The following is a 16,006-nucleotide window of genomic DNA, read 5'->3' on the forward strand; positions in this document are numbered from 1 at the left end:
ACCAATTTAACACTTTACCCTAATATATAAAAACTTGTATCACTAACAATTTATATACCTATTAAACAATTATTTCAAATTTGGTAAAAGATCATAAGTGTAAATTTCATATATTAATAACATAAATTATTTATATATTATTCAATAAAATTACTTTTTGTTATAAACAGTAAATAATAAATATAACAGAAACAAAAAATTAATAGATGTAAAAATAACAAAAAATTTATTTTTATACAAGAATACACAATATTGAATGGAGAATAAGAGTCAAATAATTAATTATGTTTTTTTATAAGAGTTGAACATATATGTTTTGTCCATGATCAGAAATGCTTATCTTAATTCGACCGATTAAATTTTTAAAAAATGTTATTATATTACATATTAGAATATAATTTTAATATATTATTATTAATATAAAATAATTTTATACTCTACACAATTAAATAATATTGTATTAATACAAAAAATTAAATAATTGTATAAAGATATTTTATATTTTGAATACATTAAAATGAAATTTGATATATATTTATTTTGCCATAGCAGTAAAATTGTGTGGGCGCGTGGCGGTATATGAAGAAGACGAGGAATGTCTTCATGCACTGTGTATTTGACAGAGTTTCTCTCTCTCTCTCTTCACACAAAGCTGCAGTGCAGGGGACACTCCCTCTTTGCAACATAAATATGCGCCGCGACAACATTTAATTATTTATTATTTATTATTTTCCTAACTAAACTTTTTCATATATTGATGTCACGCATTTACTTATTAGTACTTATACTTATAATAAAATAATGCAAATATTTAAATATAAATCTTATTATTATTATTATTATTATTATTATTGAATCTTTTTTTTTTTACCATGTTTGTTCGCTTTCTTCATCTTCCGAGACACACTCTACCATCATTCTCTCAAATCTGTGTTGTGTTATGCCCTAGATCCATGGCTTCCTTGCTTTTTCTCTCCATCCATTCCTGACTTTTCAATCATACCCTTTTTTTTATTTCTCTTTCTCTGGGTTCTTGCAAATCCTTCAGAGGCTCCATAACCATGCCTTGGGAGCTCACTTTCAGAAGGTTCTGAGGATCTGTTTTGATGTTTGTAAATTTGCAAGCTTTTCTATCTCCTGGATCAGAAAATTTTAGGTTTTCACTTGGAAATTTGGTTTTGCTGTGCAGAATAACCCTTATTTTGAAGTTTTGATGGTTTTGCTTCAACTGGGGTACAGTAAAGTTGTAATTTTTAGATTTGTGAGGCTTGATTTGTTGAAATTGAGGGCTTTTACTGCTAGATAGATTGTTTATTTTATCGGGTTTATTTGGATTTGTTGGGTATATTGTGTTTGCTGATTTGTGACTAAATTTTGGGTTGGTAAAGAGTACTGGCTTGCTATGTGTTGTTAATATTGCATTTTAGCTTTGTGGTGTGACATTTGGGGAAGGGTTTGTGGATTTTTTTTGGGTGGTTATGGTTATTAGAAGAGAATGATGCTAGGGTAGAATATTGGAAATGCTGTTGAAGAGTTGAAACATTGAGATTTGGAGATTGGTTTTTAGGGGAGAGGGTGTTTGGTGTGCATAATGGGGGGCATGTGTTGCAAGCCCTCTGCCATTGAGGACAGTAAGGAGAGTCCGAGGGAGCGTTTATCGGGCAAGACTGTGTCGGATTTGCGTGTAGCTAGGGGAGCTTCATCGAGGAGGGAGGAATCGTATCGAGTGAAGGATAGGTACGATAGCAATGATCCGAGGGTTGGATTGATTGATAAGCAAGGGAATGGCGCCGTTCGTGTGCAAGCTGATAATTTTGAGAGGAAGAGGGAGAAAATGGAATATGTTGTAGCTCCACATCCGGCAATTGGGACTGTTCCCAAGGCCATGGAAGGAGAGCATGTTGCAGCTGGATGGCCCTCATGGCTGGCTGCAGTGGCTGGAGAGGCTATCAAAGGTTGGTTGCCTCGGCGTGCAGATTCTTTTGAGAAGTTGGATAAAGTATTGCTTCTTTCCTTGATCTGGCTAGCTTATTGCATATTGACCAAGCTTTCTTTATATGTGGATAATGTGTTTTTACCTTGTAGACTATTGATTTGAATTTTAATGTTTTCAAATATATTTCTGAGTATTTTTCCCCTGATCTTTGTGCCCCCTATTTTGTTATTTTTTGAAAATGAGAAACCAGCTCCCCATTTCCTTATTATTTTTTGAGTATGTAAAGTTGCCATGATGCTAGGTTGACTTCTCTAACATAATTGTCTAGTTTCTACTAACTTCAGATAGTGAATTGACATATTTCTGTTATTTTCATGCTCAATTTAGGTAATGTATAACTATTGGTAGAGAAACTATCTCTAGTAGGATTTAACCCTGTCTTCCAAGTTCCAACCCTCCTTGCTGTTTTCTTATGTGTTTCAAGGTTTCTTGTTAACATGATATTTGATCTCCATGATCTCATTGTACAATATTTTGCACAAATTTCTGGAATTTTATTGATGATTGATTGTGAAGTGCTAATGAAGGTATGATTGGTTTTTTTCTGCTTCATGTTGGTAAGGACAAGGCCAGCAACCTCGGCAGCAGATTTTGTTTCCTTTATATGCATTATTGAATTCATGCTATGGTTCATTTTAGCTGAAATTGGAGTTGGAACAAGAAAACTTTTAAGATATCAATATTACCTTCTTGATACTTTTTTGCCATGACTAACTTTTCACCCTTTTTTGTGTAGATTGGCCAAGGAACTTATAGTAATGTTTATAGAGCTCGTGATCTTGAACAAAGAAAGATTGTTGCTCTGAAAAAAGTGAGGTTTGATAATCTTGAGCCTGAGAGTGTTCGCTTCATGGCAAGGGAAATTCACATTCTGCGTAGGCTTGATCATCCAAATGTCATAAAATTGGAAGGCTTGGTTACATCTAGGATGTCATGCAGCTTATACCTTGTTTTTGAGTACATGGAACATGACTTGGCTGGGCTCGCATCACATCCAGGACTGAAGTTTACAGAAGCACAGGTAATTTTGGAAGCTTCTCTCTCTCTCTAGATTAAGATTTAGTGATTTAATAAATAACTAAAAAATATCACCAAGTTTTAATCATGTCATTGGGTTTGGAAAAAGAACCTATTAAGACTTAGAAGAGAATTCATTCATGGTATTAGATTTCCATAAAGATAATCAAGAAGATTTAATTTTGAGTTTGAAATTGGCAGGTTAAATGTTACATGCAGCAACTTCTACGTGGACTTGATCACTGCCACAACTGTGGAGTGCTCCACCGCGACATTAAGGGTTCCAATCTTTTGATTGACAATAATGGAATCTTGAAGATTGCAGACTTTGGTTTAGCAAGCTTTTTTGATCCCAATCAAATTCAACCATTGACAAGCCGAGTTGTCACGCTTTGGTATAGGCCGCCTGAGCTTTTACTTGGAGCCACTTACTATGGCACCGCTGTAGACTTATGGAGCACGGGTTGCATACTTGCCGAGCTGTATGCCGGCAAGCCAATAATGCCTGGAAGAACCGAGGTATGCATGCTTAAATGTTTCGGTTCAAAATTTAAATGCAGCATCTCTGGTATTTTTCTGCTTTTCATCTTGTGTTTCATGTGATGTGTTTTCGAAACTTATTAAACACCAATTATATATTGGTAGCAAGCAGATGAAAAATAACTCTTAGGATCAAGAAGCTTGATGGTGAAACAAGATTATTAGAAACCTCAATTTTCTGTCTTGTAGGTGGAGCAATTACATAAAATTTTTAAACTGTGCGGTTCACCATCTGAGGATTATTGGAGAAAGTCAAAGTTACCTCATGCGACAATATTTAAGCCTCAACAGCCCTATAGGCGTTGTGTTTCTGAAACATTCAAGGACTTTCCTGCACCTGCAATACAACTGATAGAGACCCTTTTATCCATAGATCCTGCTGATCGTGGAACTGCAGCATCTGCTTTAAGGAGTGAGGTGTGAAGTTCTTGTCTCCTTTTACGTTTTCAACAATTAAATGCACTGCTGCTCTGTTAGTGCATACAAGTAGATATTGGTGTTTATTTTTCAAACTTTGGTTGAAGGTTCCCCTAAAAGCTGCAACCTTGGAGATTTTGGAGATTTTCTTCTTTCTTTTTATTATTTTTTTTCCAGTGTGGATACCTTATCTTCCATAAGTTTCTTTTTCTTGTCCAAAAAGTTCTAATAAAGAAGTCCATGCTCATGCATTAGTTATATATTCATGCATATTATTCTAAGTATACATTAATATTTCGTCAACGACATTGATATGGCAGAATTAATTTATACACTGCAAATTAATCTACTTTATGCAGTAAACTACTGTTTTCAAACTTAAATGTTGTAGCTTATGACACTCTCCTTTTGGTATACTTTCAATTCAGTTCTTCTCAACGAAACCTCTTCCTTGTGATCCTTCAATCTTACCAAAGTATCCGCCTAGCAAAGAGTTTGATGCTAAAGTAAGGGATGAAGAAGCTAGAAGGTATGCTTCCATTTCAGTAAATGTATGTTTTGCAGGGTGTTATTGTTTGGGTGTAGATTTCAAAGATATTTTAAATCAACTAGTTAAACAAAAACTATAGTTATTGTTGCATCTTTGTCACTATGTCGGTTCTTTCTTTCCAACATACCTGTCTTATGTTTTGTTCATCATAAGTGTGCTGTATATCTAATTATTAATTTAGTGTTAGAATTTCATTCATGGTTTCAATTACGGTGTTTCCAGGCAAGGAGCAGCAGGAAACAAGGGCCAGAAACATGACCATGAGAGAAGAGGTGCAAGAGAATCACGAGCCGTACCTGCACCAGATGCCAATGCTGAACTTGTCTCTTCAATGCAGGTATGCTCATAACTAATGATAATTCTTAACCACTAAGTAATAGGGACTAGTCGATGCTGTGTGCTTAATGATATTCCATTCGCCGATATCCGTTATACTTTGCTGTAAAGGAATGTATTTTGCTGTTGTGCCATCAATTGAATGTCATCTTAGGAGTAAAACTAGGGGGAAAAACGAAAAAAGATAGATTAAGATTTTCTTGGGCGTTTATAATTTAACTCATAACGAAAGTATCTTTGAAGCAACTTGGAATACCTTAAACTTGCTAAATCCATGCAATAGTCAACAATGAACAAGGTGATACACTACTAGACGCTCTTCTACCTAGTACTACCACATCTTTTGAAATTGTTATTTTTTACTCTTCTGCTGAATCTTTAATCTCTGTAAATTATGTTCGATAGTCTCCTTCGTTTTGTTGACCTCTGTATTTGTTCTATCAAAATGTAAATAACTGTTTACAGAAGAGACAAAGTTATGCCAATTCTCAAAGCAGAAGTGAGAAGTTTAACCCTCACCCAGAAGAAGTTGCTTCTGGATTTCCCATTGATCCTCCTAGGCCATCACAAGCTGCAGAAGTAAGTGCAGATCCCCAGGTTCATCAGCATAAAAGAGCCTCCCATTCAGGTCCGCTGACTCACCGTGCTGCGTGGGCTAAAGCCGGGAAGAACCAGGATGATGCTCCGAAGATTTCAATGGGGGGTGGTGGCGACTTATCAACAATATCTGGCTTAGTTGCGGCTAGAAGAAGTATGTTGTCCGATGATCGGAGAGAAAGGTCTGGATCGTCGCAAGTGGAAGCTCCAAAAATAATAAGCAGGTTCCCAGGATCCTTCAAAGAGCCCTCTGAATCATTGATGCAGCAGGATCAGAAGCATCATGCACATGCTCCTCAAAAGGAAGAAGGGAGAGTCAACAACAAAGACCCAGTTCTTGTAAGTTGTTCAGAATGTTTTTGTTTTGTTTTGTTTTGTTTTAATTTCTTGTTTTTAAGTATTAATAATAAAAATGTCACCTTGTTTTCAACCACTTTGTTTCTAGGATTTGGTGAAGGAATCAGTAGAAACAAGAAAAATAATTTTTTAATTAGTTCCTTCCAAAATCCCAAAAAAAGGAATAGATTGTAAAAACAAAGGGGTAACATTTGTCAAACTAAAACTGAGAACAAGAAACGAAAACAGAAAACAAACAGATCCTAGAGTGCGTTTGGTTTGCGTTTCATTTTCAGCGTTTTCTGTTTTTAGAATTGTGAAGAAAAAAGAAAAAAAAGGTGAAAATAGAAAACAAGATTTTATTATTTTCACTGTGTACTTTTTTCTTTCACAAAATCCAGAAAGGAGAAAATACTGAAAATTAAAAGAAAAAATAAAAGTGCAAACCAAACGCACCTTGAGTTTCTCATTCTTTCTGTATTTCGATGTTCTATGGACTTCGACCTAAAATGCAATTTTGGTCTATCTCCTCTCCCCTCCTCTCCCCTTTTCAACCGCAGGTTGGTTATGGCTCCAAGGGTCCTAAAATTCATTATTCTGGTCCATTGCTAGTTCCATCAAGCAACATGGACCAGATGTTGAAAGACCACGACCGCCAAATTCAAGAGGCGGTTAGACGAGCTCGCTTAGACAAGGCGAAGATGAGGAGACTCCAAGCTGAAGGCAACCAGATAACCAATTCATTATTCGTTTCTGGGCGTTGAGAGTTGTAGAGCTTGATGCCGCAACAGCATCATTTAAGAATATTTGATTCTTTTTTTTCTTCTTTTTTTCCCTCTCTATTTTGCCTGTACAGCGACCCCTCGCAAAATGCCACCTGTCGGCTGTCGCCGTGTTAGGTAACTGAATAGCTTAGGAATCTTATCTCCCCCCTCAACTTTAAGAGATCATCATCACATGTATTTTGTTGCCACTTACAACTGTAATTTCTAATATATGTCATTCTTATGATGAAGCTTATATTATCAGCCTTAAGCTGTTAGAATACTGGGAAGAACATTTTCCTTCCTCTTGTTAACTTTATGATGATACAGTAATTATCACTGGGAAGATGATGATCATGATGATGATCTCTGTGCATTCTCTTGTCACACTATTAAGACGCTTCACTATTTCATCACTTGTGGAAATAGTTGAATTTTAGTCTTTAGGTGCATCAGCATGAAATTGTGATTTGAGTGGTATTGTTGCCAAAAATGGAGTCACATAATAAAATTCTATTTTTCTTTTTAGTCAGATGAATTAAACAGTTCTTAATTCTAGGTAATTACATCACAAATTCACTTACACTATACACTAACACCCAACATTCTTAAGGAGTTCTCATCCGTCACTTGGTCTTATCGAAGTTCGAATTCGGGTGCAGCATTTTAAGAGATATGTTAATGTGCCATTTCAATTAGACTCAGTTGCATAATAAAATTCTATGTATGTAGTAAGCATTGCCTTAGGGCCCTAAAGGTGTATCATTATGTGCCTTAGGGTGTATCTGCTGGTGAAGATTTAGAGTGTAAAGATGACTCTATTTACATACTAGTTTGTTTTTTCTTTCATTTTTCTACCTTTCTGTTTGTTTGTTTGTGTCGATTGAACTCATGATATTCGGGTTTTGTTAGTAGAAACACGACAAATCGAATTGGATTTGACTGAACTATCAGAGAGAATAGTATTTTTCAGTATTGAACTCGTGGTTACTTGGTTTAATTGGATTAATTAAAAATCAGTCTCTTGTTCATTGGCCAGCAGCAGACCCTTAAATGGAGCTCAAATCTGCGACGAATTAATCCTTAATCTGTCGGAGATACCGTGGATAACCAAAAAAAAAAAATCAGTAAACTTGGCTGGTCTGATATATGACCAAAAAAAGATTTATGTTATTATGAATTGGTAAAAAAATGGTGAGCCAGTTGAACTGGTAGTCTGATACGGTTTGGCAATCAAATGCCCATTTCAAAAGGCACAAATTAATAAATTTTATACAATTTAAGCACAACCTATGATGTCTCATGTGTGACTCTAGGTTCATATTTGTTAAGGGAAAAACTGCACCAAGAAAATAGTAAAAGTAAAAGATGTTACGTTACGTCTTGCAAATATAGAAGGATTTCATAAGGAAATTAGTGAAATTACTGACATAAAAGGAGATTAGTCAAATTATTAACAGACACGTCAAATTAGACTAGTTTTTCTGTATTTCTTCTTGTTACGTCTTACCAAATATGTCCCGTGATTCACATAGATCTTGATTGGTGAAAAATCTTGTCCAACTAAAGAAGAATTATTGGCATAGAGCATAGAGACCCACATCGATAGGACTTAGGAGGACACATAAATATATTAATTTTAAATTTTTGTTAAATATACGACACAATATATATAGTTTAGATAAAATATTTTTTATATTTTAATTCTATAAATTATTTTAGATGATTTTTTGTTAATAATCAATACTCAAATTATTTCTAAATTAATTTAAAATTATAAATAATAAATAAAATTGTGCACACTAATATACATAGTTGTATTTAGACATTAAAATTTTTTTATTTTTTTTTATCAAGACATAACGGTATAGAAAGAGTATCATGGCTTCTTTTTGGCTCAAGGACTTTCAGCGTGGATGAATCTGGACAAGAGTTTGACAAACAGACATATAGGGTTACGTTTTTTTATTTTTGGACAGTAGCTAAAAAGAAAACAAAAAGAAAAGAATACAAGGATGAAAAGAAATCCCCTAATCTAAGTCATCCTAAAGAAGACGAAGCAGAGGAGCGTGCGACTGTAATTAATTTACTGCTTCATAATCTCCTCGAACACCTTTTTTGGCCAACCAATCTGCCATTTCATTTGTACTTTTCTGGATTAGAACAAAATGCAGTTGTTAACTTTCAAGATGTTTGAGTTCAAAATTTTTTTTTCCAACAAAACTCTCTTTTCGTGACCTTTTGAGTAGAGGTGGCAAACGAGGAAGTTAGTTCCATTCCATCAAAAGTCTGTCATTTAGGGTTGGTTCATTCTATTTTATTTAGTGAGACGGTCTTAATTTTTTTTTTCGTTTTGTTTAACGGCGAGCTAAACCCGCCAAATCTTTTTTTTTTCTTTTATAAACTATTAAATCTTTTTTTTGTAAAGTTTAAGAATCTCAACGTAATAATTTTTTTTTTGAGACGAAAAAGTTTGATGTAAAATTCCTTAAGGACCTATTTGGGTAGATATTCATATTATAATGGTCAGATTTTACTTCAAACATCCGAGGGTGTGAGTTTTATATGTGAAAATTTAGGTGATATTGTTGTTCCTTTTACAATAACATATGAGAAATTTAAAAGTGTATTTTGTCAATATATTAATAATCAAGTATTAAAATATCAAAATACTATTACAATTTATCTAAAAAATACTTTATATTTTATATGTATGCGTGTTCCCGTGTCTTATAACATTTTAAAATTCGCGTGTCGACATGTCCCGTGTCGTGTCCCGTGTCCGTGTCAGTGTCCATGCATCATAGGTAATCACACATACACTAGAACTGCCATTTCTCATATCATGCCAAGCTAAAATCAAATATGATTGTAAAAGTGATAAAGTCATTAGTTGAAGTTGATCTACCTCTTGGAAGCCGGGTTTATTAGAGAAGTCGAATACCCGCTTTGGTTGTCTAATGTAGTACTGGTTAAGAAACAAAACGAGAAGTTAAGGATGTGCGTCGATTACACCAACTTGAATAAAGCATGGCTCAAAGATCCCTATCCCTTCCCAACAATGACGCCGTGGTGGATGTGACTTCGGGATACTGATTTTTATTATTCATAGATACTTACTTAGGGTATAATCAAATACCCATGCATGTCCCAGACCAAGAAATTACCTAATTCATCACTTTAAAGGCAAATTATTGCTATGTAGTAATGCCATTTAGATTAAAAATTACAAGGACTATTTATCAAAGGATAACGAATAAGGTCTTCCACAAATACCTCGGGTCTTTGATGAAAGTGTATATAGATGACATGCTTGTCAAGAACAAAGAGGAAGTATATTTTGTGCCCAATCTTGAGAAGGTATTCTATACGATCAGAAAGGATAACGTGAGAGTTAACCCAACTAAATGTGCATTTGCAATAGGAGTAGGGAAGTTCTTCAGGTTCATCCTTACTCAAATGGGGATAGAGGCCAACCCGGTCAAATGTTCTGCTATATTAAACATATCAAGTCTGACCTGCCTCAAAGAGGTATAGTAGCTGAATGGAAGATTGGTGGCTCTTTCTTGATTTCTTGCAGGATCAACCCTTAGGTTGTTACCATTGTTCTCCCTTTTGAAGAAAATCACCGATTTCAAATGGATTGAAGAATGCGAGCAGACATTTCAGGAATTTAAAAAATACTTCACACAACTTCCAATCTTACTAAAACCAAAAGACCGAGATGAGCTGAAGTATGAGCCTAAGTTGGCATACAATTGCAATATCTTGCCGGCTTTGTCGTAGAATATGCTGAGAAAGAACCTAAATTGGCGGCAACAACTTGAAAAATTTACGTTGATGGATCTTCCAACAACTTCAGCAACGGGACATGAGTAATTCTAGAAAATGAAGAAGGCACCTCAATAGAGCTACCTTTGAAATTCAACATCACAACATCCAATAACTGAGCAGAATTCCAGGCAATATTAGTAGGATTATGATTTACATGAGAAGTAGGGGCAAGGTACTTGTCCTCAGTGACTCACAGGTTGTCACTTCACAAATAAATAAAGGTTATTAAGCAAAAGATCTCAACATGAAGTAGTACTTGTAGAAGACTTTGAAGTTGCTTTTCGAGTTCCATGTAGCTGAAGTCCAACACGTAGCAAGGGAGGAAAATAGTCGAGCTAAGGCTCTATCAAAGCTTGCAAGGATAAAGCTAGGAGGGAATAACAAAAGCTTAATACAAGAAAACCTCCAAGTTTCCTCTATTATCAACAAGTCGGATACAATAGTACTTACAGTAAAAAAATTGGACATGGGTTGGATGGATCCTGCTTTGGAATAGCTCAAGTTTGACATCTTCCCATCGGATAAGAAAGAATCCAAAAAATTTGTCTGAGAAGGCCAATACTACACATTGGTACGAGAAACCCTATACAGAAGGAAAATTTCTATATCATTACTCAAGTGTGTCCCAACATCCAAAACTGGAAAGTACTAGAAGAAATTCATGTTGGAATCTGTGAAAATAATCTGGGAGCTCGGTCATTAGCCAAAAAATACTTCGAGCTGGGTTTGACTAGTCTACTTTAGAAAAAAAGAAGCCATTAATTATGTGTAGAAATGTCACACATGCAATCTTTCAATAAGACTCCTCCAATTACATAAGAGACTAAACATGGCCCCATATCACCATACTTTTCCGGGATAGCCTCCATTAAAGAAGAAATAGAGCTACCCAAAGTAATGGTCTCCAATTCATTAATTCACTCCTTGTATGTGCACAAAACTTTGAGAAACTTAGCTAGCATACTTAGAAATTTGTTGAATGGCGTCAAAGAGTGGAATGGTTACCTCAACCTTCTTGAAGATTTGCATCATATTAAGGTCCAATTCAACACTCTTCTTGGCCTTTTTCACCATCACTGAAAAAGGAATTGAGATTGGTTCTTTTAAGATGTTCTTCTTTTTTGGCTCCTTGGACTTCACTTGTTCCTCTTCTTTCCTTCCAACATCTTGCTTTTCATCTTCATCTATTTCTACCACCTCATCAACTTCTTCATCATGAACATCCTCTGTTACAATTATAGTCTTGGGACCTCTCACATCAAGTGTTGTTCTGGACTTTAGAGTGATTGCATTTAGACCACATTTAGGGTTTCATTATGGTTGAGAGGGTAGGCCACTAAAGGTTGATGGTTGGGAGGTGTTTTAGTTATTGTTGGATGGTGGTAATGTCAAACGGGACAAATCCTCGACTATGATAGCTATGTAGGTATCTTGTTTCTTTTGAAATTTGTGTTGCTCTTGGAAAAAGATATGAAGGGTGTCATCCACATGGGTTTGGTTGAAGGAAGAGACTTGGTTGCTTTAACTAGATTGTCTAGTGTGTGGTAGTTGGTACCTTGATTGAGGTTGAGATTGGTAAGGTGGTTGGTGATGTTATTGGTTTGATCGTTGGTAATGTGGATTTTGTGGTTGGTACGGTTATTGGTATGATTGTGGTGGTTGGTAAAATTGGGGTTGTTAATTTTGAGATGGTTGACGATAGCAGGCTTGTTGGGATTGAAAGGGTTAGCTTTGAGAAGGTTATTGCCATCTTTGGTTTGAGTTGTCTCTCCATCCTTGACCTTGATTTCCTCCATATTAATATGGTCCTTGGTTGCTTTGATGGAAGGTTGATCTTTGTGGATGAGGATTAGTTACCACCAATGTATTATCCTTTTAGAGTTGTGGGCATTCATCAGTGTAATGACTACTAGAAGCACAAATGCCACATGGTCGAGAGGGTCCTTCAATTTGAGGTGGTTGTGGTTGAACTAGAAGCATTGGAGGTACTTGTTGACTTTGATGGATTTGTCTAAACAAAACGGTCATTTCACCAAGTGTCTTAGTCAAAATAGCATCATCGAAAGGAGAAACCTATCCAATAGACCTTGGTTGGGGATTCCTTGTCCTCAAGTGTTGCGTTGAATCCGCTAAATCTGAAATAACTTCCCATGCTTCTTCTGCAGCTTTATACTTAGTAAGAGATCCTCCACTTGAGGCATCAATAAGGAGCTTGTCTTGTGGAACTAAGCCTTGATAAAAGCAACTTATAAGCACCAAGTCGTCAATGCGGTGGTGAGCGCAAGACTCAAACAACTTCTTAAGACGTTCCCAATATTTGTAGAGTGTCTCTCCATCTCTTGGCATGATACAAGAAATTTTCTTCCTCAAATGATCAGCCTTTTGAAGTGAAAAGAACTTCTCTAGGAATTTCTTTCTCAACAAGTCCCAGTCGGTAATCACTTCAATCGGTTGAGTATAAAACCACTCCTTTGCCTTTTCCTCTAAAGAGAAAGGGAAAGCAAAGCTATCTCATCCAATCCATATCTTCTTGCGGTTGAGCACACTACCTGAAAGTCCTTAAAATGTTTGAGTAGATCTTCACCTGGCAATCCATGATACTTAGGAAGCAAGTTGATTAACACAATCTTAAGTTCAAAATTTGCATCCAAATCCGGGTAATGAACTTGTAATTGTTGCAAAGTGATGTCGGGAGCTCCCATTTCCTTAAGAGTGATCCTCTGCGGTGCCACCATGTTTATGTCACCTAAGTCACTCACAGAAATTTCAGAACTTTCAACAGAAGAATATAAGGTTCTCTCGTCAAATGAAGAATGAGAATCATAATTAGAGGGCGATGGTGAACCAGGTTGCTCGTCAAGAAAATCCAATTCACTATGCGCAAATGCTAACCGGCGCCGAGTTTGCTTAATATGAGTTAAATTTCTTTCTATCTCACGGTCAAATAGGGCTAAGCTCGGGTTTGGAAGCGACCGTGTCATTCAACTTAGGAATCATGAAAATCATGCAATTATTAAAAGTTAAAACAAGAGTAATTAAAGAAATGAATTAACAACTAGCAACTAACAATAACTACCAAAATAAGGGTGTTAACTACCAACAAGTGTCAAATAAATAAGCTAGAAGCAACTATTCACAATATTCACATATTTACAAGAGTAAAAAATATGACACACAATTGTTTAATTCCCGACAACGGCGCCAAAAATTTGATGGCGTCGGATGTCAGTTAGGAATTTTGCTAGTTTGAAATGATGGGTTCGTTATAAGTATAGCTCCAAACTAACAAACGACACATACCAAAGTTTAAACAAGTACATCACAAAGCTACAAAACAATTAACCAGGAGTGTTAATCCTAAGTTGTTCTCCCTTAGATTAGCAATTAAGTGCGCATCATTAGTTGTAAACTCAGAGATTTTCACGCATAAAACGAAAATTAAAGAGATTAGAAGTTAAATGAACCAAAAATAATTAGATGATCAAGATTAGACTTAATAAACAAGCAAAACAATTAACTAAGCAAGCATAAATGGAAAGTAATGACTAAGCTACCACTATATTAAAAGACAATTAAATCAAACTATGGAAGATTGAAGCAATAAGCTAATGAGGAATATAATTCAAATATATAAAAGAGGCCTTGACTAGGAATTGAGAGTTGAGGAATCTTATCGTTGCCATAACCTTAACCCCTAAATAATGGAAAAAGTCGAATAGGCATAATTGGTCTTAATCCACAAATCCTAACTAACTTACTAATTAGACTTAGTAAAAAGCTAGCGTTAGTGAAAACAAGATCAACTAATAACCTAAAACTACCATTTAATGTTGGACATTAATAACTCTAAGATCCTAGTTTCTCAATCCCAAAGTCAAGGGATGAAAATCTACTCCATATTCAACATGAACATTTCAATAAACACTTGGTAGGCATGGAGATATAACATAGTAAATTGTAAAATTAAATAAAAATTATAACCAAACAATGTAAACAATCAACACTAATAATTCAATCAAGCACATATAAACCTCAAAATATCAAATTTATTAACATGAGACTCAAGAATTCACAAGTGCATATACTAACAAAGTAAGCTTAATTATAAGAAAATCTAAGTAAGTATAGTGCAAAGGATGAGAAAATTAAGAACAACTTATATTTGAGACAAGCTAAATTCCAAAATTAAAGTGTAAAGTGCATAAACCTAATAAATCCTAGAGAGAAGTGAGAGTTTCTCTCTTTAAGGAAAACTATGAAAACCTAGCCTTCAACTTCCAAAATGATGATATGATGGTGTATGGCATGCAAGGTTCAGAAAATCGGACCGGTCATCAAACCGTTCAAGTCACTAGTTCACTGGTCCAACCGGTCCAACCAGTGGTTCAACCGGAAAAATCATTTTAGAATAAAATAATAAATAAATTATAAATAAACATCCTAAAATATCTTCCAAATTTAAAACACTACACAAAAAATCATCAACCAAATTTATATGATCTTATCAAAATACAAACTCAAAAGTTAAATAGTAAAAAGAAATATCTAAATATTAAATTTTGACTTTGAGGGTTAACATGATCACTTAACATCTCAGATTCTAATTTAGAAATGTCAGGAGACAAAGGATTATTAATTTCAAAAGAATGTTGAGCTAGTTTAATTAGAAAATGTTGATCATTTTGTGGTATTATGCTAACTGAACATGAACCTGAACCTTGCAAGATGACCTTTTCGGTCTAATCTTAGGCAGCGTTGCGTTCATCTGTTGTAAGAAAGCTCTCTTAGCAACAGATTCTTCTTGCTGAGCAAGCCATAAACAGGATGTAGTGTTGTTTCCAAGTTGAGGTATCAACATAACAAGTAGTCATTGAATAAGAAAGCATAACATATCACCAACTACCGATACACTTTGACTCTCCTTCCACTACCATCATCATCATTCATCAATTTATTTATATATGGCATTGGCAGGTAGCTACCCTACTCATTCAGCAACAACTAACATTTGATTTGATTTTCATTTTTAGCATTCAGCAACAACCAATACAAAACAGCAGCATAACAACATCAGTGCCATAACAAAACAGCAGCATAACATCAACAGCAGCTTAACAAGTCATTAATTACAAATTCCAAATTCAAATTCAAAACACTGATCAGTGATCACACAATCACAGTGCCATAACAAAACAACAACATAATAATAACAACAGCTTAACAAGTCACTAATTAGAAATTCTAAATTCAAAACACTGATCAGTGATCGGAGAATCACAGTGCCATAATAAAACAGCAGCGTAACAACAACAGCACAACAAGGGGGAAAAGAACAACGAAAGTCACAAGAAATTAGCAATCCTATTCATGTTTCGTGAATTTAATTCTCATAAACAAAACTCAACTCCACCTGAATTGTTAATTTAACCTTGGTCTTATGGAATCATAAATAGGAAATTAAAAATAGCCACAAGCCCACAACACAACACAATGAACATTAACAATTCTGCCTACAGCATTCAGCCAATCAATAATTACAATTTACAAAGCAGCAAAAGCGCAAACAATAAAACACCAGTAGCCCTCTTCATCGTCTTCATGTTTCTGTATCAGAGGGTG

General features: G+C 35.1%; 1 protein-coding gene across 1 annotated transcript; it reads left to right on the forward strand.

Annotated features, from left to right (window-relative positions):
- Positions 1–855: 855 nt before the first annotated feature.
- LOC130944270 (probable serine/threonine-protein kinase At1g54610) lies at positions 856–6,916 on the forward strand. The gene is made up of 9 exons (XM_057872525.1): positions 856–1,087; positions 1,190–1,999; positions 2,733–3,017; positions 3,215–3,532; positions 3,743–3,970; positions 4,399–4,499; positions 4,743–4,857; positions 5,322–5,792; positions 6,350–6,916. The coding sequence occupies exons 2-9, from the start codon at positions 1,592–1,594 to the stop codon at positions 6,551–6,553; spliced, it is 2,130 nt and encodes a 709-aa protein (XP_057728508.1). The 5' UTR covers positions 856–1,087; positions 1,190–1,591; the 3' UTR covers positions 6,554–6,916.
- Positions 6,917–16,006: the final 9,090 nt, after the last annotated feature.

Source organism: Arachis stenosperma, chromosome 8, assembly GCF_014773155.1.
Source record: "Arachis stenosperma cultivar V10309 chromosome 8, arast.V10309.gnm1.PFL2, whole genome shotgun sequence".
In the NCBI taxonomy this organism is placed as follows: Eukaryota; Viridiplantae; Streptophyta; class Magnoliopsida; order Fabales; family Fabaceae; genus Arachis; species Arachis stenosperma.